Here is a 26,009-nt window from a genome sequence, read left to right on the forward strand (position 1 = left end):
GCCTGTGGGGCACCAGAGCTCAACACGAGAAATAAATTAAAAAACAGTAGCAACTCTAAACATTTTAGCCAGCTTCACCAAGCTTATGTCAGAAACACAAAGGTTTGATTTTTCATGGATAAAATTATGGTGAGTAAAGAGACAGAGTCAGGGCCAAGCAAAGTAAAAAAAAAAGGATGTATTACCATGATTTTAATTTGGGTTTTTCATGGGCTGGATTTAAAGATGCTCCAGTCCCACAGTCTTTTCTCTAGTAGTTTTTTGACAGAAGGCTAAACTGCGGTCACAGCCGAAAGTAGCTCATGTTTGAGGCAATGTAAATGGCAACGCAGCTGAAACCTCACATCATATATTGCTTTACAACATATGATAAAACAGGTAAACCCCACAACACTAGTGAAACATATATGAATGGAACCCCAAGTATAGCAATAGCAAATACAGAAATAGTATCAATAATGTAGGTGGGGTGGGGGAGCAGTGTTCTACTTGCTCTCTGAGGGATTGTGAAACCTTGTCCTTTAAGAGTCAGATCCACTGTGTTATTCTGAGTCCTCCTTTAAAGTAAGTGATATGAAATCAAATAATGATTAAAGAAAACTTTTTCATACCACAAAACACTGTTGTAGTTTTGGGTGCCAAAAGAATATCCATATAGTTTCAGTGACGTAAATATGAAACCAAAAGTCTAAATCTAATTCACATTATTTTCTTTCCACCTCTCGGTATGTCCAACTACTCAAGACTTACTCTGTAACATTCAAGTTGTAAATACATGATGTGTACCACTGTGATATCACTGTAACAACCTACTGCAGCACGTTATGAAGGCATTACATGATGCGGTTAGTTTGTTTTTTGAATGTAATTAACACTGCAATTTAACAAGGACCCTTCTGTATTCACTAAAACCTCTGACTAAAGAGAACATAAAAGAACGGAAGCATCGACCACGTTCAGACTAAGTATGCTTCCCGGCTTAACTCAACCCAGCTGTTGGTCAGGAGAAGGTAAGGAAATTCACTCTTTTGAAACAAAATAACATTTGCTAGAGGAAAAGTAAACAACCAGGAAAGAAAGTGCTGTTAGTGGTACTTCCTTTTGCCTGGGTAGGTAAACTTGGCAATATTGACACAAAATAATCCACGCAGATTCTATACCTGTCTAATCTTGTTTTGGGTTGTAGGGCTGCCAGTGATGCTTATCTCTAGTGGTCAATAGTCAAGAAGTAGAGTAACACATGGAATATGTTTCCAGTCAGTCACAGACCCACCTCTGAGGTATTCGAGGCAAGTCATATAGTTGAAAATCCAGTTCTACCAAATAATTATCTAAATATTTGGGCTAACTATTTGAAGGAAAAACAAGTTTTAAAATCCTAACAGTTCTACAAGGAAAAGGGCTGGCCGTGTTTAAGGCTAGACACTGATGGCAGGGAAAAAGTCAATTTTGACAATTCATGTAAAAATCTAGTTTTTGTGAGTCTTGATGCATACCAATATTTTTGAAGGTTTTGGATTAAAGTCACAATATTTTTGTACTATTATTTCTACCTTTTAACGTTAATAACAAGGTGGCAGAAAATTCTAATTCAACTCCCCTCTGTTTTTGCAAGTGAGTTTAATTTAAGAAAGCTTTCAAATGTGTAATTTATGCCAGGCCGAACTGGTGATTTATGACCACCTAGAGTCAGTTTAACAGAGGTTTCCTCTTCAGCCAGGGTTTATGCAGTACATGTTTTAAGACATTAAGTTGTTATACTGCAGGTGAATAACAAATAATTCAACTGATTAATAGATGACAGTGAATGTTAAACAAATGTTTTTGTTTTTTTTTCCATTCCATGTTTTCTTGCTTCCTCTTCCTTACCTAAAATGGGTTTTTTTGCTACAATTTTCTCCAACCTGGCACAAAGGGAGGATAATGAACATCATTGCAGCTGAATGGCTCTGCATTATTTGTCAAAGCCTAATGGCATATATAGACTTACCTGTAGAGACTGTCAGGTTCCAGGCACTTGAAGACAACCGAATAGACCACAGACTGGGGGTGATCTCCGGTCCTTTTTCCCGCAACAACACAAGATGAGCTCAAACCAGAGAATACATCATCCATCAAGCTCAGAACCTCACCTAGTATAGAAATAGGATGAGAAAAAATCTTTTAAATGAAGAATGAATACAGTTTCAAAAATGTACAAATAAGTTCATTGACTTTCCCCATGTTGCTTAATCAGTTTTCAATAGTAACTTAGTTTTAATGAATACAGCAGCATTTAACATTTAGAAACAAACAAGTAGCAGACACAAGAGTTATTCTATGTTTAGTCTAGTAGCTGTTTCCTTCATATTAATTGTATCATTTCCCTCTGTTTTGTATGTTTTGTCTCAGCTTGGTCCTGTGGGAGCTATACAAGCAGCTGCAAACCCAAGGTTAAATTAAACATGACATGAAACCCCTGCACAAAACATTATAGATTCTGAAAAAAAAAGCAAAAAGATTTCTTTCCTTTACAGACACATACACTGTACTGTTACAATGACATCCCACCAAGCACACTGGTGTCTCACAAAACAGTGCTGTGTAAGCTGTGAAATATTTTTCTTGTCAGCTTACAGGAAAGGCAAGCAACGAACAGTTGTTCATTCAGACACTGACTCTCACAACACCAGTTTCCAGTACTCACAGGGCTGGTGGAAAAAAAGAGAGACCTGTCAAAATAGTTTAAAGTACTCAAATTGTTGGATTTCCAGCTATTTCTACATGAGGTAAAGGGCAGCTTCGTTTTAGCTTATGATACATGGGCCAACTTATAAACAGATGGAGTAAGTCTGGCTGGTGGGGCACAAGGGGATGGTAAGAAAAGGTTGCAAAAGGAAAGGAAAAAGAGTTACACAAATGAATGAGTTGACCTTTTTACAGAAAGAGCTTTGTATATAGGAAGTTGCCCCTGAACACCTTCCAAAGCTGTGGCAGGGTTATTCTTTCAAAGAACCCAACCTTTTCAGACAGTCGAGTTACTTAGATAGATTTTAAAATTTTCACAACTCTAAAATAAGATGTATATGTAAGACATGGAAGATTGGTGCCACACTAAATTTAGTATCGGTCCACCCTCTGAATATATAGATAGAGTATGTACATTTAGATCCCTGAATATGATGTGATACCCTTGCTGCACTTTTACATTGCTGCCTGGTGTTTATCTGGTGTATGAAGTATGCAGCTATAGGTAAATAGTGTTCCAGCATCACCATTCCATATATTTTTTACCGTAGCATCCAAAATGTGATCTCAAATTATTTCTGAGTTGCCACTGGGTTTTTTTTTGTTTGTTTGTTTTATTATTCTGTTTTACATACGCGTTACTACTTGGAAATGCCATATGTACTACATATATGTCACTGCTATGAAATTTATCTGAGTGCTATGCAAATATCATGGCGACCTGATGATAATGTTGTTCAACCTGGTGCTACACTATGCTGACATTCTGTCTCCATCAATAAAGAAATAATGTCTGTTGGGTTATTTAATAAATATACAATTTTAAGAACCAATGTATTTGTAATGCAAAGAAGAATATTTCAGTTTTAATTCAATATCAACAGATGCCATCACTTGATTATGTATACTTCTAACATAGTACATCACAAAATAGGGTATTTAGAGTAATGTCAAAATGAGCATTTAACCAATTACATCTGACAACATTTGACTATTGAAGAAGAAATATTAAAGCCAGGTCTGAAATGCATTCTTGTTTATGTGAATTATCCAAGGGATGGAGAGCTGAAATCTGCTGCTGTTACACTTTCTACTCACTGCCATAGGTAATTATAGAGCTGATTTGTCAAGCAGGTATAAAGTTGCTGCTGGTCACTGGTTCTGTAATAATGTGACTGACTTGAGTAGTTGACTCAAAAAGTTAAGATGGCTTATAGAGGACCAAGTCTTTATTGAGGAACTGCATTGTGAAAAGCCCTACAGAGAACTCAATTACAGTGGAAGTGATGTTAAAAGCATCCAGTGACAAGAAAGCCAATATTTATTGCCAGCCAAATCAAATCAAGTCAAGCAAACTTTACTTATAAAGCACTTTAAAAACAGCAGGCACGACCTAAAGTACTGAACAAAAAGTACTTTTTTATGTACTTTTTGCTCAGTACTTATACCGACCAAAAAAGTACATTCTGTTCAGCATATTAAAGTTTTATATCAAAATTTTTTGTACGATAAAAATATTACAATGTAAAATAAATTAATTGATCAATATATATACTGTATATAAAAAAATCTAAGAAAAAGTTTAAACAAGAAAATATTACAAGCAAGAAAAAAATCTAAATAAAGTTAATAATTTATACTGGGTCAAAAACCAAAGAGGAAAGGGGTGCCTTAAGAGCAGATTTACAAATGGCTAGTGAAGAGACTTTTATAAATTGCAACGGGAAAGTGTTCCATAATTCATGAGCTGCAGTGGCAAAAGCCTGACCTCCCCTGAGCTTTTGCCATGTCTTTGGCACCTCCATAAGCAGCTGGTCAGCTGATCTGAGTGATCAAGAATGGGGGTGCAGGTGCAATAGCTCATAGAGTTAGGAAAAGGCAAGACTAAAGACTTGAAAACAAAAGAAATATTTAAAATGAGTGTTAAAAATAATAGTCTTTTGATTAGAAAAAATATTACAGGTATATTCACAATTTATCATAACATCTCAAGTTGTTAAACATTAGCCATATAGCTCTCCAAATGAGGATGCTCCTTTATTTTAAATTTTTTGTCAAAGTTCCAAATTTCTCCCATATTCTTTCATTTCATTCAGCTGCATATACAATATATACGTATATGAAAAGACAATGAAAATCTTGTCCTGGAGTTGGTGTCTGTTTTTATTGTCTTTTTTTGTAATGCAGTTGAATGAAATGAAAGAATGTGGGAGAAATTCTGAACTTTTTTTTCACAAGAAAAATGCATCTTTAAAGGTAATTTTCTACGTTCTGAGTGGTAATGTTAATGGCTGTGCTATTATAATGCAGATACACACAGTCTCTGTCCCAGACAGCACACTATTGAAACTCTGTATTAGTCTGCACTATTTCAATGGCCGTGCAAAGATCCAGAAGGTAAGTAGTCAAGATAACTACTCTAATATGGATGATACAGACAATGACAAACAATGAAAGTGTTGCAGGTCAGGATGTGCATTAATCAGCAGGTGACTGCTTGTAATTTATTTTCTCTGTTGCACATTTATCTCATCAATGATATATGGCACAATGAAGCTTGATTGTTCTGATCGATCATCCTAATAAGAAGGTAGTGCTTGCTTTAGCTGGCAAAAAGTTGTTGTGGATTTCAGTTACGGTCTCAACACTTATGTGACGTCTTTTTCTTTTCCAATGATGGGTCTAAGAGAAGTTTCTGTAGTGTTTAATGTGGCTATTCTTGCCTGCTCGTATAGCAAAATGCACACTTTATTTTATTATAAAGTTGGATATGGTAAAGGTTTGGAAGCCGCAATATAGCCTTTAGTCATCAAATGTTTAAGTCTACTGTGAGGTGGCTTAGTATTGAACAAAAATGGATGTTGTTCAGAATGCATTTTTACTTAAAAAATAAACTAAGCAAAAGTTTTATTATATTGTTTTGTTGAGATCTGAATTAAAATCCAAATCATAATAAATACCTTTTATAGATAAGATGAGCTATGAATGTAATAATCAGTGTTTTTTTTGTTTCATATTAACCCTTCTATTGAAAAAGCATGTTATTCTACAATAAAATAGTTATATGCGTTTGCTTTTTTTCACAACTTAAAAAAACAAACAAAAAACTTCATTAATCAATATATACAGTATATATCAATTATCACTGAAGGTTGGGGGTCTACATTTAAAAACAATTTTCTGTATTTTAAATATGTCTGGAGTACAGAGTAAAGATGAAATATGGATTTTTTTTCTTCCAAAAAAAATAGCTATGTTTGGTTAAAATGAAAGAAAATTGTGAGAGAATGTTTAAACTGAATACTGCAAAAGAGTTTAAAAAAAATAATGGGACTACACTCTAGAGTTTCTCTTCTTCACTGTAAATGAACTTCGGAAAGCTTCTGAATACGGTTTTTTTTGGGTTGTTTGTTTATTTTTATTTTAGATGACCTTTTCTGCATCACAGTGTCCAAGAACCCATCCAAATAAAAACTGAATAACTGCATTAAAAGAAAAGGAAGGATTTGGACTGCATAATCCAGAACTAAATCAGATCAAAAATGTGTGGGGTCACTGGACGGGGGCTGTGGACAAAAGACATTCTTACATTCAGATAAACTTTCCTCCACTGTGTACAGAGAAGTGCAGATTCAAACAAGGCAGCTATTAATGTTAGTTCAATATCTGGAAGCATTGTCAACACAGACTGATTAGCTTTGCTAAAACTACAGGCAAACTACAATGCTAAAACAGTGCAGAAAATCAACGTTCTTGTTCAAAATCTCTCTTTCTATTTGCTGATTGGCCTGGTCCAAAAATGACCAGAGAGAATCCAGGTCAATTAGAGACAGCCCACAGTGTGCCTGAAGGAAGACCTTTTTTCAAGGGAAATTGCACAGGAAGGCCATGACCAGGCTAATTGCAAGGCAGATTAGACAAATATTGTCAATTAAATATGTAAGACGCTGATAGATTCCTGCAAAAGAAGACTGAATGTTGTAATTAAATCAAAAGGTGCATCCACAAAATATTAGTTGAAAAGTGTGTGTACTTAGGTTGTTGCATTATCATTATTTTCCTTATAAAAAAAATTCAATAAGACCATAATACTTTATGGTCTTATTTTTACATCAAAAGCAAGGACTATAATAGGGTGTGTAAACTTTTGAGGTCTACTGTACATAAAGCCAAGTTTCGTCACAACCGCAAGGAAGCGAGGCTGGCTTGTACCAATCTGAGGAACTGAAAAGACAATAAGTGGAACAAGTAACTTGAAGATGTTTGAAATAAAGCATTTCAAACATCTTCAGTCTGTCCTATTGTTTGGAAACACTTGATGCCAAATCATAGGGAAAAGTGAAACTTAAGAGTTTCTCACATTGAACAAAGTAGCACAAACTACTAGAAAAGCTGGTACTATTTGTTATTTCACGGAAGGATTTATTTAATAATCACCTAAAACAATCCTCTGTTTCAGCCAGCATTGATTAGATGAACATAACTGTTCTTATTTATGATCACAAGCCATGAGAAATGAGAGGGGTAGCTTGAATGTAGAGCAAACCAGGATGATGAATTGAATGTGCTCACACATGCAAAAACAATTCCACTGCTGAACTGTAAGTGTTTTTTTACAAGTCACTGGCACACATACTGGCCAACACGTAAGGCTGCATTTGTGGTTGTTTGCTCACTTCCACTGAGGACTTTAAAATTTGACTGCACCCAAGCTGGTTGCTTATAAGCACGTGAGTATAGGAATTTGCTAATGATAATCAAAGTTCTATTCATTAACTCTAGAATAATGTTTTCAACCCACCCAGAAGTACAGCATTTAAAGTTGTACCCGCTAAAGGGGTTCCACAAGGGCAGGCCTGTGGTCCGTCAACATTTCTGTAGATACCAAAGCCAAAACAGCTCACAGCTGGCAAAAATTAAGCCTCTTGAAATTCTATTACGGTAAAAGCTATTTTGTGTTCTGCAGCTTACATTGCGATAAAAACCTCATGACAAATGCCAGCTGAAGCTAAAATAAGCAGAATAAAGAACAAATAATAGCAAATCACAGGAATGTGACGAGTTGGACTGACAGACAGTGTACAGAGGAAACCGCTCTGATTCAAACAAACTCAGGCTTTGTTACTACGCTGCAGTCACAAACAGAGTCAAGTCATGTTTATTTTAAAGACCAATGTCATATAAGATTTCTCAAACGGCTGTGTTGGCCCAGAAAAATCAACAGTTCCTGACCTAGACTGGCCTAAATTTGCTATAAAAACAAGGAATACCCTTTTCAAGAACTTCAGCGCATAACTAAACACGAGAAAGCAGGGGTGTGGTGGGCATAGGAGGGGAGATTCTTCCTCCCAGCCCAGCATGGAATACATTAGGTGGCAGGGGGGGTAAAAAACATAACATTGCAGCACCCCATGACAGTCTGTGTGTTTTTCTAACACATTTGGATATATAGACATTTAACATCATTATTATACCATACTGAAAGTTTCAACTAATATAAATAAATAATATAAATTAAAAGACAAAAGTTAACATTTCTTATCTCCCCAAACCATTGGCTAAAACTAAAAATCGTCAAACAACATCAGGTTCATATGTTTAGAACATTATTACTCAGCATACTAAATGAAATATGAACATGACATTTCTCAAATAGCTGGAAGCTGGGTGTAAAAAAAACAGGGCAAACTTTTCCCAGACCAGATGGATTGAAGTTATTATATTGGCATACATTTTCAAAACAATGTTATTTTTTGGTGTGTTGCCTGTACAGAGAAACAAAAAAGTTAGAGATCAAAATGTGAACATCTATTTTTAATAATCTGCACATATAATGAGATATCCTAATGTATGAAACATTTCACACATAAAGGTATGTTGTTTTCAGTTCCATGTCCACACTAAACTGTGTGTGGGATTTTCTGCAAAGTTACAGGCTCACCCAGGAAAATTGTTATCACAAACATATTATTTCAGTTTGACTACTAAATCCAGGCTGTGTGTCTTTGCCACAATCGTTAACTTATGTGTGTGTGTCTGAATATGTGTGTTTTAGTAAGTATATGCGTTAACTCTACAGGTTATTGGGTTCAAGGGGTTTTTTTTTTCCCTCAAAGAGGAAATTTGAGTGAAAGTAGCACAAGAGAAAAAAAAACTCTTAGTGAGGTCCTTTTGCTTCACTGAAGTCATTAGCTCAGTTCTGTTCAGATACAAATCTAGCAGCAGGTGCTTGATCAGTCTTCCTGAAAATAGACTGAACATAAATATAAACACAACACTTGTTTCTTCCATTTAGTCATGAACTAAACTCAAACTGTGTGTCTAAACTGCACATTTAACATTGGCCTTTTATTTTGATCTGCCTGAGGTACACAAGGTAGCATCTTGTTACGCTTTACTTGTGAGGTGGGATGGATTATCTGAGTAAAGGTGAAGTGTTTGCTAACAGATTTTTGAGAGAAATACTGTGTCTAGAAAGCGGTTTGTTTGTTTCAGTTGAGCTCATGACAAAGTGGGAGCAAAAAAAAGTGTTGTGTTTATGTTTTTGTATAAATACTCTAACTCATCATATAAGTAATGGCCTACAACATTGACAGTTTGCAGTCAAAATAGCCTTTGTTTTACTACGCCTTCTTTCCTGACTCAACCTTCTTTTAGTAAAGGCAATAGCACTGTTTTTAAACAAACAAAACATAAGCTTTTTATTAACGAACAAATCACAAGCTTTATATTTCCTGTGGGCTGCCAAACCTGCGATGGTCTCCTCTGTTAAACTGTCAGCACTCAGTCCTCCACTCCCCGCACTGCGTCCGCACAACACCGCCTTTCTGCCTCTCTCTCTTGCAAGCATACATAGTAAACTTTGTGCAGATATGTGCACTCACTAACATGTAGGAGGAGTAAGCCACCATAGCATAAGAACAAGCAAAACAAATTCAAATATTCAGGTACAATGAATGGTATGGCAACAATAAAAAACTGTGAAAAGTACTAGATCTACCGAGTTACACATAACTGACCATTTTTTTAAAAGTCATGTAAAAGGACAGTTGCTTGGTCTAACCTGACAGAGTAGCCTGCGAGGATACAGTATATATTAATGTAGCTTTGTAAAAGGAAGTGTACTTCATAATGCTCTCATGTACAACACCTTAAACCAATTTAAAGAGTACAGGATGATAACCCAATATAATTTACATTCACCACGGTGCAAAGCAGTACAATGTTTTCATCACGTAGTTAAGCACATAATATTTTAGAGACCATTACCTTAGTGGGCATTTATTAAGTACTAAATAATGAATTCAATTTCTGACAATGGAAGACAATTAAGATTTAATAGTGGCCACAGACAATTACAAATTCTGACAAAAATCATGTCTCACAAACACACAACACGATTTTGAAGCAAAGTAAACCACTAGAATAATTATTAAAATATGACGCAATAAACAAAAGTAATAAACTGAACTAAAAAAAAATACTATATTATGATAGGTTTAAGTACAGTCAGTTGAAGAATATTTACAAATCTGCATAAAATAGACCTATAGCAGTTTTCTCACTGTCTGACATTGAAACAGATTGGACTTTTCCTGTTTTAGATCAGATAGGGTTGACAAAATTATTTTAATTTTGTAGATACAAGGTTAAGAGGAAAGAGAGGATGACTGGTGAAGATCTGGTCAAAGTCACACCAGTGCTTTTGCTATTACTGCAAGAGACTTTAACAACAGTAGTTCTGAGGTACACTTACAGTCATTGTCCCTCCTGAAGACCCATTTGTGCCCAAGCGATAGCATGTGTTTCCAAATTTGCCCCTAAAGTTGTCTCCTGCTGATGTTTTCTAAACTGTAAAGAATTTACACAGTTCTTCCTGAAGCCAAATACCCGCACAATATGATGGCGCCACTCTCATACTTTATAGTTGGGACGGTATTCTCAGGCTTGAAAGCTTCCCCCTTCCTCCTCTAAATTTGCGAAAGGTTGTAATGGCCAGTTTGAGTTTGTTGCAAACTGCAATCTGAAATGTTATGTTATTTTGATAATGGCTTCCTGCTCCCTGAGTGGCATATTCCCTCAATGCCAGAACATAGTTTGTTTTAGTTTACAAACCTCGAGTACCATATGAGGACACTCTTAAAACATGTTCAGCCAGTATCTCATTAAAGTTTCCTGCTTTGGTTCACATAGAATTGTTTGCACAAATGAACTTTTGGCATCTGCAAGTGGTACACAAGGATGAACCAGACCTGCGGATCACAATTCTCCAAAATATTCTTCCTGATTCCTTTGATTTTTCCATTAAGTCACACAAGGAAGCAGTGTGTTCGATATGTTTCCTTAGAATATATCCAAAGATGTCTATTTAACTCAAATGTTGTGAAATAACCTATCAAAAGATCAAAAAGCTGCAACATAAAAATAAAAAAAAACTATGTTATTTTGACTTTATTAAATTTAAAAGCAGAGCAATATTGGTATTTGTACACTTGTGAATGAGAATATTCTCAAAAAATTAGGGGAAAAAAGTAAAAAATTATTTTAACATCCATTTTTAACAACATTAACATATTTTTTTTCATTCTGACATTTAATTAAATTGAACTAATTTGGTTATACTAACCTGAAACATTAAAATGTTAGTCAGATTCAATGTCCAACAGTGAGGACAAATGCTTTTAATATTGCATTTTTATATGATATACTGTGTATATATACAGTATATATGAAGGATATTTTTATAAGGATATTTTAAAAATATATTAAAAAGCATATTTTTTAACATAAAAATATATATTAAAATAATAATTAGATTAATCTAAACTATTAGATTCATAGTTTTATATAAATCTAATGTTAAACTATTAGAATTACAAGTTCTGTATTTATTATTTGCTAAATCACTAATGTTATCAATCCAAAGTGCTGCTAATGGTAGATATTTATTTGTTTTTTTTTTTGCTTTGGGCCTCCTCCTTGTTAGGTCAGCCTCCTGCTGTGATTAGCAAGCAAAAGCAGCTGCTGTGGTTGAGCTTATTGTTTGCAGTGAATGAGTGAGGAGTTTTTAAACCACAAAATTAACATGTATTTATGATTTTTTTTGTATGAAGTCATTTATTTTTATAAGTGAATAAAATGCTCTTTTTGAAACCAGAAAACTCTCTGAAAGTGCTTTTTATTTTGGGTACGTTTGGAACCTCCTCCTCAGAAACTACTCTGGCATTCACAGGTTTTTGGCGCTAATTATGAAGCAAGAACAGCCATGACAATGTTCTTCCAGGGGCTCAGGAATCTCTGACATATATTCAGGGAGAGTCTGTCACTGACATGTGTGTTGGCAGTCGGGAAGAAGAAACAGTGGACCAAAACATTGTGAAGCATAAGACTGGAAATATACTAGTAATACAAAACCTTTTTCCTTTACATCCATATAATAAAAACAAAAGAACAAAATTTCATTTCACTGTAGTCCTTAAAATAGCAAGTTATGCTAGAACATATTTAATGGAGGCAGCTCCACATTTCTAGTTAGGGATTTTTGTCAGTCCCTGTGTAAAATGGAGTAGCAAGAAAGAAATTGCGTGATGTGTATCTTTAAATCAATATTTGCTTTATGATGTCTTGTTTTCAGCAGTGTTCATCATCACAAATTATATTTCAATTTCTTAAATGCACCTCAAGATACAAGAAAAATAAAAGAGGTGGCTTCTGGACAGTAAGACATTAGAGTGGTATCCGTCCCTATATGTCTCTCTACAAAACGCAAGAAAGAAATGCATAGATGGTCCATTAGTATAATGAAATAGAAGAAAAGAATGACGTAGCAAGCAGGTCTGATGTATAACACAATTGTGGAAGAGTTTAAAAGCAAAGAAAGTATTTCTGTCCAATCAGGCTTCAGGTATCACCTTTAAAAATAGAAGTTTGATTGTGTGTTTTAGTCAATAACACTAAACAATCATTTGTAACGCCATCTGCATTTGATAGTGAGCTGGGTTTTTTTCCAGTATCTACTGTGTTGAAGAGATAAGAAAACAAATCTAAATGGTTCATTATTGCAGTGGCTCTTGTGGGAATAAAATTCCAAACCTGGCAGCTGATTTGTTCCCTCTAAATGTAGGATTTTCCCAGCAAACTGGAAATCATGTGTTATTTTATTGGAACCCGTGCTCATTACATAATCAATGTTTCCAACAAACACATTGTTACTTTGCTAAAAATGAATGTTCACTTTATAAAAACAACAATTTATTAGCCATGGTTTATACAAGTGGGCTCAAACAACAAACTTTAGGAATGATTTAATGAATACTATGGCTGAGACCATGTTGTACCCTCTTGGATAATTTAACTAGAAAGATTTAAAACACCATTATGGCCCTGCCTCATAGTTTTCTAAAATTTCTCCTTGTAATTGTTCAGGGCTTTATTTGAAAAAGCTTTCAAATAAAGTTATTGTTGTTTATCAATTATTATTATTACTCATACTATTTCCAGATAATAATAATTGTGCATAACTAGAAAGTGGAATGGAAAGAATGTTTATTTTTTATTTTTTAGGAAAAACTCATTGTTGAAAGAATGCCAACACTGAAAGAAAATCCAGAACTCCAGTGGATTGATTCAAAATGTTGTAAATATCAATAAGTTTCTGGTTGATGTACAAAATGTGAAAAGCAGGAAGACTTACACTGAAATGACATACTGGTATTTATTGCAGCATCACAGTCAACCAGTACAGAGTCAATATTAAAAATAAAATGATAATTCAGTGTTGAAACATGTTTGTTTCATAAAACATATTTGATTGTCATGAAACTGACAAAACAAACTAAATTTATCAGCCAGAATTATTGTAAAATTCATAACAAATATCAGCTACATACTACATTTTTCCTACATGCCATTTGATGTACTGGGTAATTCCCAGTTCCCACCAAAACTCCAAGACTCTTTGAGTGTAACAACCTGAAAATGACACCGTGCTTAGCTCAGTAGCCCCTGCCCTTTCCGCACAGCAAGACATTGGGTCAGGTGTTGTGGTTTGTCAAAGACTAATGAACCCCTGTGTCCACCATTTTGATGTGAATCACGTGTGGTCTAGTTTTACTGCACTAAACTTTTTTTTTTTACTGAGTCTCAAATTTTGCCTGAATACACTCTTAACAAAAAATTCATTTTCTGGTTTTAGGGCCATAAATGTGAGCATCTAATATTTTAATCAATTAAAAAATGTATAAAAGACATTCAGCTTTGGATATATTGCCTTCGTTAATTGGTTTAACCTGGTTTTGCTTGATTTTCTTGATTTTTGATGTAAAAAAAAAAAAAAACATAACTGAAATTAAAGGCTCCAATACATTAGCAAATGAAGACAAAGAAAGCAAACTCTTGTCTGACTAAAAACCTAGGTCTCAATTCGATTGAAGTGAACTCTGGTTTGGTTAGAATGCTGAATGTCCAGCGGACTGGAGACTACTGCAAAAGCACAAAGCTAACTATAGCACCAAGTTAATTAGTTAAGAGCTTTTCGGTTAACGTCTTCAGCTGCTTTTTAAGAGTGGAGACAGTACAACAGAAAGAAAGCACAAGGGAGCTCTACAGTCTTAGAGCAACAGCCTAAAACGCCCAATCCCCATAGGTTTTAAACCGAGTGTGTGGGACTACCTACAAATTCTGACCAGTTGACCTTGGTCCACAGGAAGAAGAATAGAGTTTCAGAAAAGTAAGCAATATACTGGGACGCTTGACATTGTAGGACCCTAAAAGTAAAAACTAAGATCGTAAAATGAATTCTAAAATTTACTGGCAACCAAAGAAGAAAAGAGAAAGCAAGACTGGAGTAATGTGAGATGGGAGCTGGATTAGAAAGAATGTGTTTTTGTGATTTTGGTTAAGGATTATTATTTGTATTATATTTTGTATTATAATAGAGTCAGCGCAGCAATGATTTCAAGGTAAAATCTTTTGATGTTTAACAATTTTAAGATATTTGAAACATTTTGATAATTGGAAAAGAAAATTGCACAACAATAGAACAATATCAGTCCCTATTTTGCGTCTGTTTAAGAGCATGTGTGCCCAGAAGCAAGTACGTCTACATCAGACGTTAGGCCATTTCAGTTGTATACCTTGCAGCCATGAAAGAGGAAACATAAAAGGAAAAGTTTGAATTAGAAGCTAACTTAATCATCAATTTGCATGAACACATCCAAAGGCTAACAGAAACATCAGCACAATACATACAATATGGTAGAAGATAAACTCAGTCACACAATAGTAAAGAATCACACTTACAAAAGTTCATGCACACACACAATAATAAGTCAAGTTTTTCCTGTCTGCTGTAGCTACATGCATGCTCAGTACGAGGGATTGCCGCAAAGTAAACAACACAATGCACGTGATTGTCCACAGTTGCTCCATGAGATGCAAATGCTGCAAGTCAATGACTATGAAATCTGCTGGGTTTCATTAGAAAGAAAAATGTTTTTAACCAATTCCTATACTAAAACTGAAACTGTTTGGTAACTAGGATGTTTATGTAACTGAATTGAAATTACTTTTTGTAAAGTGCCTTGAGATGACATGAACTGGCGCTATGCATATAAACTCAACTGAATTAATAAAATGAAAAACATTAGTAAGCTAGCTAGATTGGCATGAATTCAATAACACATTTTTTGAGGAATTCCTGGAATATTAAATAACATTTTGCTGAATAGAACTAGCATGAAAAATACCTCACTGGATCAATTTTGAGCCATAATTCCTGATCATATGGTCCCCGATAGTGAGCCTATAACTAGACTGACTAAAGATAGATTTGGTTTTCTTTCTGAATCGTAATAATAGAATGAATTTAAAAACTTTTTGCACATTTTGTTTCCTTGTCTGTTTTGAACAGTCGGGGTAAAGATCTTGTACAAACACCAAAATGTGTCCATTGAATTATACAAACAGCCCTCAGTAAACCCAGCTGAATTATGGATCCTGTCTTTATAATAATGCAAGCCATTTTATTATGGGTATGTATTTGTTTCTCCCACTTTAAACGCCTGGTATGCTCTGATTCTGGACAGAATGAGACTAATCAATACCGATTTAATGCTTAAATGCATTGAAAATTGATTTTATCCCAGCATCAAATTTGACTGACTCATAATTTGTGCCAGATACAATTTCACTATAACTGATAGGAACAAAATACCCCGTAATAAAAAAAATGACAAATGACAAGAGGCAATATTCTTATCTTGCTTCAGTAATAATTTTATAATTCCAGCACACATTCATTAGTGAGCTTTTGGCAACACTGAGGGATTATCATAATTATTGAAAAATTGGGAGGAGAAAAAATAAATAAATCAGGGAAGTCTAGACCTGTGGCGAAGGCAGAGACTAACAATGTGCGTGCAAAGAGGCGAAATGGGAAAGGAAGCAAAAAGGAATAAGGACTGCAGAAAGCCTTTGGCCCCCTGCCTGCAATCTGCAATCTGCTGATGGCGAAGCTCGTGACGAGGAGGTGCACAGCGTCCATTTTTAGCGATGAGGTCATCTTTAATTAACAAAACAAAGAGAGTCAGCTGTGTCACTCCAATCTGTTATCTGCACCCATACTCAAGGACACCGTTTATCTCCATATAATTCAATCTCTTTGAATAAGAGCTTATCGACGCATTGGGGTGTATTCTTGGTCTCGGGCAATGATGGAGCTGTTACATAAACAAGGGAGGAGGGGGGGATACCGTTGATTGTGATCACAAAAGACATGTGGAAAGAGCAGAGTTATGTAGAGGTATTAGGCATATGACAGGAGAGGAAAAGCAGAACAAGATCCACATGTCGTGTGTCTCAATAAGCTTGCGGCATGAGCTGGAAGAAGCAAACTGGAACTAAATTAAGGGCAAAGATCAAATGGCTAATCTGTTTCTGAGTCCAATAGTACCAGCATGAGGTGACATCATTGCTTTGGAGCCCTCCATGCTGCTGCTGTCTGGTTCCCCCTATCTCTCTTTTGCTTTGTGCTCTCTCTTTCCTCGTCTCTTCCTGGCTATACTGTCCTAATATGACTCCAATCTTCTCACAATGCAGTTGCTGTTTCCGTTTTTACACAGTGTTCGTAATTAATTTGTGACTAAATAAATCTCACTAAAAAGCCTGCCCTTACAAGTATTGGTGAGTAGGTTTTTGTTTAGTGGTGAATAGGTTTTGGTGAGCACAGCCTTATGATGAATGCTTATAAGAAGATTTCACCTATGATCTGACAAATCAATATGACACAGTAACTGAAAGCTGGTAATGATGGTATCCAGAAGTACCGTGGTGTTTTTTTGGCAGTTTGCCTTTTACAAGGAACCACTTGCAAAATAGACAAGACAGACAGACACAAAACAGACCTGAAGGATGTTTAAAAATACACCCTACTCTCTCTTTATCAAAACTCTGTTGTATTATTTTATGAAATACAAATGATGATGTCTGTAGTCTCTGAGATGGCTAAAACTGGACTGTAGTAAGATTAATACCTTTTCACAGTCAGTAATAAATACAAATACAAAGGATTATTACTTACATTACTACATACCCAGATTAAAATTAATCTTTCACGTTATCACAGCGCCATTGACACAGCTTAACATTTTTAAAATCGGTGAGGTTTTGACTCCAAATTATGTGCCTACTGTGAAAGTACCTTCACATTTCACAGCTGGTTTGCTTTAGAGAAATGCTGAGCCTCACAATAACACACCAGTGCTCTCTATCTAACTGGTTTTCCAATAAATTCTGGCTCTGCCTTGTTGTGCCATCTAGAGGTCTGTGTAGAGCCCAGTGGAGTAACTCATTTTCTGCATATCCATCACAAATGGAATCCATCATTACTTAAATTTATGGTACATAAAGACTTCTCGTATTTGGAAAGCCCTGACGACAGTACAAAAACAAACAATGTAGAATAACGAAAACTGTGGATTTTTTCTTGGCCTGTTTGCTCAATTGAAAGGACAAATAAAACAATAGCATCTATTTTGCATTACAATTTTCATGTAAACTGATACATGAAGAAAATCCCATTAAGAAATATAAATATAATAATTCATAAATAAACATATAGATCTGTCATATGTTACATTAATGTTGGGGGTGGAGGAATGGATTTAAGGATTAACTTTGAATCATTTTGGAACTTTGGATCTTTTGGGATTTTTTTGCACAAACTTCTCTTGGTTTTCCAGAGATTTGTATGAAACAATAGAACATCCAGAGATCAGCAGTTGTGTAGACAGTAAGGCTTTCTTCATGTCAGAAGGAAGAGGAGAATGGTCAAAATAATTTGAGATTACATACAAAATTATGGTGTTCAAAATTAAGTGGCCCGTGAATGTATATTAGTAATACCAACTGAGAGATTGAATCTTTACAACTTGTGCAAGACCATGGTTAATTCCTACTTCAACAACTGGAACTATATTCAACCAATACTCTTAGCATACACATTGAATCCAATTGAGATGATTCAGGACTTATGCTTAATCCACCAAAAAGGGAGCACATATATCCATTACTCATACAAATTACCTATTACTGTCAAAATTTAATTAAAAATCACTATTGCTATTGCAAGTGGTACCGGGCCGCACAAGAAATAATTAAATATTTCCGTTTTATGTAGTATTTGAGTCTGGAAGATCTTTTATTTTGAAAATCCTTTAACCGGATTCTCTCGGTTACATCTTGAGCGCCAACATTGAGCTCACAAGCAGCCAAATGAATAAGAAACAGATCAAATGTCTTTGGAAAGCTTTTTTGTGAAGGGGAAAAGGCCCAGAGAAGAGACAGGAGAATGGATTTATCCCAGTAGGTGATTCCCACATTCCAAACCCGCTCTGCATGATATGGTGACTGGCTCTTTAACGAGGCAATGAAGCCTTCAAACTGCTTTGCCACTTAGAGACCAAGCACCCTGTGCATAAGCAACACTTCAGGAGTGATGAGTGTCTCTTATCTTACTCTCATCTCTCATCCGTCCTGCAATCTTACAACTGCAGGACGTTGTAAGATTGTCATAAAGGGGAAAAAAGCGGGACCACGAACATGCAGAGGCATTATGGTGTGCGTCAGGCAGGCTTCTTTCACCTGCCTTGTTTAACTTATACATGGACGACCTGTCAAAAGAAATGAACCTCTGTAAAACTGGATGTATGATTGGTGATACTCACTTTATCAATCACTTTATGTATGCAGATGACCTGGCTGTCCTCTCACCCAGCAGTGCTGGTTTTCAGCAGTTACTGAATATCTGCTCTGATTATGGGTTGAGATTTGATGTGCAGTATAATGCTAATAAAACTGTTGTGCTAGTATGTAGGACTAAAGTAGACAAACAACTTTGTTTCCCTGATTTTTTTCTGTCAGTTTTGGAAATGTTTGTTCCAAAACTAAATATCTGGGTCATTACATCACAGACCAGCTCTGTGATGATGATGACATTTATCGGCAGTGTCGCATGATGTACACCCAGGCAAACATTCTGGGGAGGAAATTTCATATGTGCACAGATGAAGTAAAAATAAGTTTGTTTAAAGGTTACTGTATATCCTTGTACACAGCTCCTTTGTGGTGTGAATTTAAAAAAGCTAGCATGCAGAAGCTTAAGGTTGCCTATAGTGACTCCCTGAGAAGTCTGCTTAAAAAGCCCATGTTCAGCAGCACAAGTGAGATGTTTTGTAACGCACATGTCAGAACATTCCAGGCACTCGAGAGAAATTTGATATTTAGTAGTTTGTGCAGCTCATTGAACAGTCTTATTGTAATGTTTTCACATCCCTCTCTCAGTGCGCTAAGATACCAGTCGGCTCTGTGGAAACATTGCTATACAAGTGTTTTATAAGATTTTATTTTTATATGTCATCTCTGTGTATCATCTCTTTGTGGACCACGAGTCTGTTGAATAAAGCGATCTAAAAAAAAATTATCTGACGGTTCCTTCCCCTCCCCCACCTGGGCAGCAGCAAAATTCTTGACCGGTCCGCAGTAATAAACAGGTTGGGGAGACCACTGCTTTAAGCTACCATAACATTGCTTTTTCCTCTAAGTACAGAGGTCTGTACACAAGAGAGTTTTACTACTGGCTGTTTGGTTTGTAGTTCATATAATAGTAATGCAACATGCTATTAAAACTGGGGATTTCTTATCTATGTTTCCAAAAACCTCAAAGATTAATTTTGCTTTTTCCATCACAGATACTTCTATCCACAATTTTCCTTTTCACAATATTTAAGTGTGCATCTGTACTTTGTCCTATTGTCAAAAACTGCAAAGAATTTTGAAAAGTTTTCTTACTGAACTTCTAGAACAGTTTTCTTTACATTCATGCCCCTTTTGAGAAGGCATATTGTAAATAACCGAATCTAAATGTGAACAATTTGGCATTGAAATGGATAATTAAGTTAGTGTCTGCAATATTGAATGAAAGGTCTGCTCCCATCCCTATATTCATCTGTCCATCTGTATGTCCATCCATCGTCTGTACCCATGTAGGTCTATCAGGATAATCAAACTCTGGAGAATAATGCAATTCTCCAGAGTTTAATGAGAAAGAGTCATGGTACACCCTGTTGCCAGTCCATCACAAGGCAGCTATAATGTTAACATTATAAAAATGTCAACTAGCATGTGCTGTTCTCGGTCCATCTCCAAGTTTTATACAGAATTTTTGAGAATGTTCGACAGAAGGCCAAAGAGTAAAATGTCTGATTCTGATGCAACCCACTACAATGACGTCTGGGAATAACTGGATGTGAAGCCTCCTTAAAAGGCAGGATTTTTTAATGTTTCATTTCAACTAAATAGAGTTTATCATAAGCTACCAAGAGTGGTATCTTTTCATTTGATAATGAAAGAGGAAACTCAAATGAGCAAAACCAATGAGCAATACAGTTAAAAAAATTATGTTCAGTGCATAGAGTTTCTAAGACTGTAATTGCATCCATTCATGCAGGAAGCTGCAATGAATGTCAAATCTCAGGCAAAATGTTGGCACATTGGATAATGAGAGCCTTCTTTTTAACAATGACCTAGGTGGTGTGAAAAATAGTTCATAAGCAGGAATTTTTTTATTTTAAGTCATGACTGCAGTAATGAGAACTATTCCCACCTATTCATTCAGCAGAGTTAAATTTTCAATGTAATCAAATTATCTACAAACTCAAAAGAAAAAAAAAAGTTATGGCCTACAGTTAAGTGGTCTTATTTCTGACATCCACCTAAAATGGATTTTTGTCTTACATGCAAGTATGCACGAACGTAAAAATAAAGTACACATTTTAGTTGAATACGGACCTCACATTATGAGTTTTGAATGATTTTCCTACTAAACCTCTATACAGCAGGATAAATTTCCAACACTTTGTCTGAATAAGACCAAAATCATGGGACCCTTTATATATATTACCATCATTATATGAAGTACCTTTATGATCAAAGGAGTCAGTCTCCTCTGCTGTTCTATAGAAACATAGCTTTGGAGACACAGGGAGGGCAATATCCAAGTGTATGAACATCCTCACTCTTTGCCATCTGTATGAGTGTGCACATGGCTGTATGTGTGTGCTCAGCGAGTGACTCATACTCAGCATGGTTGAGTGGAGCGTCTGACTATCTCATTTCGCTTACATGCCTCAGTCTGAAGCAAGGTTTTCATTCTTCACTGGATGCCAATTTAGCCACAGGTTCTTCAAACATGAGCACCAACTGACTATCGTTTTCTTATATTAAATTTTTTTTATGTCAATATTTAAAAATATTAGTTTTTGGTAATCTGATTGTGTTTCTCCATTCTTCCTCTTCTATCTACCTAACTGTTACCTCTGTCCTCCTCAGCACCATAGGGAATGGAACCTTTTCTCACTCTCCTTCCCATCTCTGGAACTCCCTCTAGAAAACTGTAACATTGACTCACTTCTGCTTTTAAAATCACAACAAAAAAACAACAAACGAGAAACTTTGTGTCTCATTTCTTTATAATATTACCTTATTTTAGGCTTGGACACCTAAAATAGGTGTATCCCTTCACATTGCCCTACACTGCCAAATACCTTTATAAGCTTAAGCTCTACGGTTTGTGATTTTACCATGTGATTATCAAACATGGTTCAAAGTCATTCTGTTGAACAAATCTTTGACGTGTAACCACCTTAAAAGTCTGGAAAGGAAGCCATGATTACACACGCCTTAGTTCAAATCATCCAACCACCTTGAAAATTATGAAAAAGAAGAAGAAAAACACTTGCTATCCATAAAATGGCTAAGAAGCCCTTAAAAAAGGTATTTATCCCCAAAATGTGAATTCCAGTGCCAATTTTTTCCCTCTTAATTTTATTTTATTTTTAAAATAAATCTGGCCTTACAATCTTACTGAATCACATGTTGCAGAAAACATTGTTTATTTTTATTTCTACATAAAAATGTAGAAAATCTTTCCATTATGTATATTCCAGGCACATAGTTCTATTTTAAGGCACAAGGGTAACTGTTTCCTTCACAGTTGATAACTTAAAAGAAATTTGACTTTTCAATGTAATGCCTTGAAATTGGGCCTCTGTCTCTTTAAGAAGCCTCTGCTCTTTCCGACACTCCACCTTCAGTACGTCATTATAACAACATTCTTCTATCAAGCATTTAACATAGTTTTTTTTTAACCAGTTTCACTGAGAAGTAGTAGAGGGATGAGCTCTGCAAATGTGCAGTTCCACCACAGGTTTGCTAATTGCTGCTGCTTGTCTAAAGGAGCTGAGTGGGGGATTTGTAGGGGAGGTGTTTTCTGTAATGTGGACGCTTGGCAAGGAGACTGCAGCTTGGGGGAGGAGCTTTGTCAAATAGGCATTGTTTGGTTAAACCACTAATTCTCTGCATCCAGAATAGCTACCAAGAGAGATTAAAGGATTTCTAAAACATACATAACAAAATCAAAGCAACACTCCAGGTATGTTTTTGATGACAGGATAACATTATAACATGATATAAAGCTCAAAAAAGTTGATTTTACATAATACTGCCACTTTAGATAATCATTGCCCTAGCCCTAGGCAGCCATGCTTTACTAAAAGTTTCATTTTCAGTTTACATAAATAAAACGTATTAATGGTAAATAAATTAGAGAATCACAAACAATAAATTGCAACAGCGACATTAAAAGTTGAAAACGATTACTCTAAAGTTGAACTTTGTCTCTGTTGCAACACCATTTACAACAAGAGTAGTGACTGGCAAATAGAAAAGTGAGTCACCCTCGCCATCTGCCCCTTCATGCCTCACCTCTGCCAGCATGTGTGTGCCTAGCTGTCTGGGGCCTCTCTTTGCTCACTGGTGCCCACGCTTCATCAGCATCACTTCCGGCTGTGATGGATGGCTTGTCTATACTTCTCAATGTCCGAGGCCACTTTTTTTCCCACACCACCTAGTTTCTTGATTGAATCTGGCTTGTTCCTATGACTCATACCGGCCCTGATCACAACAATGACCATTCCCTTGACCTGCAAATACAATTGCCAGCACCACTCACAGTATTTGGACAACCTCCTTTACGTCATACCATGTCCTCAAGCAAATGTTTTATATGTGGTTTGTATACAATGCCAATTCCTCCACCTTCTTTTTATAACACAAAGTTATAGTCTAGCTTCATGCTTAGAAGAAGTTTTAAACTTAGAAGCAACATGAGCAGAATCATCATTATCTATATTTCAGGGATAATTGCTCACAAGATCACTATTGACATACAAACCTTGTGTAAGTCAAATGTGAAAAAACATAACCAAAAATAAAACAAAGGCTATAAAATATAGTTAAGAAACTAGCTTTAAAATTTATCTTTTCTACCTGTGTAGATTTCTGCTTCTGAAGGATCCTCCACACGTTTATGTTGAATGATGTAGTCAGAAACTTTGCAGCCAATAAGTGGCTCCACATCCATCCATTCCAGGGCCACTGTTGTGCTTGAGGGCTCCAAGTTAGGGGCTAGACGCATTCTAAAATAATACAGGAAGCAAAACAGTCAGCATTTAAATTACAGTCACTCTGGCTGTTATGGTTGGTATTCTAATTTGATCAATGCCCTATTGTCTTTATTTGCAGTTTTTTTACTCGCTTTGGTGCAATTCTCAAAACAGAACTGAAATTCTCAAAAGCATTTGTTCAATCTTCATATCATTGTATCACTTGTGCACATCAACAAATCAGTTTCTCATTTATTTGAGCAAGTTGCTAATAATGTACAATTCTCAGTACATTTCAATTGCTTATGGCATGTTGATCAAAATGCATTATATGGGCCTCTGTTGAATTGTTTTTTCCTTTTCCTTTATGTATCATAATGACATGGTCTGTCAACAAATTACAGTAAAAGTGTAAATTTGAATCTTGTCCAGTCTCTTGCCATTGATCTCCAACAATTACAATTTACAGTACTTGTCATCAAAACTTTCGCCATAGTTTACAACAGAACACCCCTTCATAGTATGTTGTTATACTGACAACATGACTAATCAATTTGACTGTCTTATCCATATGCAATGAAACATGGGCTTGTCATTCTGAGGCACTGACACATTCTTTGAAAGATATTTAATTCTGAGAGATGAACTAAGGATTTTGAGATAGAAATTTGCTTTTGCAAGCAGACATATGCCATGTATAGGTGTTTGTACGAATTGTTTTAAGAAATGCACTGTTTACAAATGTCAAGAATGATTCAAGAAATGCACCAAAATGACTGAGAAAAACTGTAAGCATCTGTTTAGAAATTAGTAATTGAAAATGACATAGATCACACAAATAGTGCAATTTCAACAAATAAACTTTTAAATAATGAGCACACTACTATTAAACATTTGTTTGATATTGATCTGAAGTGTAGTGTATTCACAACTAGATTCTTTATTATCGTTTTAGCATGCCATTGTTAGCAAGTGATACTAATATAATTGGCCTATAAGTTCATATGAACACAAATTCAGAAGTTAGCCCATTCTCTCTTCTTTCATATTCAAATTTAATGTGGCTAGGATAACAACTTGAATATATTACAGTTTGTTCATATGTTTGCCTTTGGTATTCTTTTAAAAACCAGTAAATAGCATGCACACTATGAAAATGTAAACTAAAATTAAAGTGCTTGTTATTTACAATGAGCAAATAACACTGGGATATACAAAAAAAGGAACAACATATTTTGTATGAAACAAACACAACCACAGTCAAAGGTGTCTATTCAAATTCTAGTTTCAGTCATAAATTAGATGCCTGAGCAATAGCTCTGTCCTCTCTGGTTGCTTTTTCAACCCACTACTTTTTTTGTGGAAGTCCTCATGACAGACATTTCTTGAGAGAATGACTCACAAAAGCCTTAGGAGTATTATTAGGGCACCTTGAATGAATGTGTTCTTTTAGGAGAGGGAGAGTGTGAAGTCAGCTAACAGTTATTAGAACTTCAGGGACCAGGCTTTTGTCTACAACATTCTTAGGAATCAGTAGAGGCAGGTGTGTGGGCATGTGTGTGTCTGTGTGCATATACTAATTTATAACCAGTGCATGCATTAAGAAAACCTCTCTTTGGTATGAAAGCCTACATGTCCTGGTGTCACCTCACACTTACATTGGCTGCCTGAGGGGACTGCAGTTAGGCAGGCCGTCTTTGCTGAAGGCACTCAGGTCACAGCGACACCAGTTATCAATGACATCGCCCTTTCCAGCACACCAGTATGAGCTCATTGTGGCGCTCTTGAAGGCCTGTAAAGGGTAACAGGTGAGAGAAATGCAATTATCTCTTGGAACATGTGTTCCGTCTCCATCAATGCTTAGCCCATCCCCACCCGAACCCTTTCAACCAATCCCATTGATACATATAGTTATTTTCCATATGATGGCCTCCCATCATTTCTCTCAGTCTGCTTGACAGACAGACAGACAGACAGACAGACAGACAGACAGACAGACAGACAGACAGACAGACAGACAGACAGACAGACAGACAGACAGACAGACAGACAGACAGACAGACAGACAGACAGACAGACAGACAGACAGACAGACAGACAGACAGACAGACAGACAGACAGACAGACAGACAGACAGACAGACAGACAGACAGACAGATAGATAGATAGATAGATAGATAGATAGATAGATAGATAGATAGATAGATAGATAGATAGATAGATAGATAGATAGATAGATAGATAGATAGATAGATAGATAGATAGATAGATAGATAGATAGAT

The 26,009-nt window shown here is 35.8% G+C and overlaps 1 protein-coding gene across 2 annotated transcripts in view; it reads right to left on the bottom strand.

Moving 5' to 3' along the window:
- astn2 (astrotactin 2) overlaps window positions 1-26,009 on the bottom strand; it is a 261,598-nt gene that overhangs the window by 16,327 nt on the left and 219,262 nt on the right. For both annotated transcript variants that reach the window (XM_023338121.1, XM_023338122.1), the window contains 3 exons: window positions 25,385-25,518; window positions 23,611-23,759; window positions 1,991-2,132 (listed from right to left, as the gene is read on the bottom strand). In XM_023338121.1, coding sequence (XP_023193889.1) covers window positions 1,991-2,132; window positions 23,611-23,759; window positions 25,385-25,518 — 425 coding nt within the window. The remainder of the gene's footprint in view (window positions 1-1,990; window positions 2,133-23,610; window positions 23,760-25,384; window positions 25,519-26,009) is intronic.

This window comes from Xiphophorus maculatus, chromosome 8 (genome assembly GCF_002775205.1).
Source record: "Xiphophorus maculatus strain JP 163 A chromosome 8, X_maculatus-5.0-male, whole genome shotgun sequence".
NCBI lineage: Eukaryota > Metazoa > Chordata > Actinopteri > Cyprinodontiformes > Poeciliidae > Xiphophorus > Xiphophorus maculatus.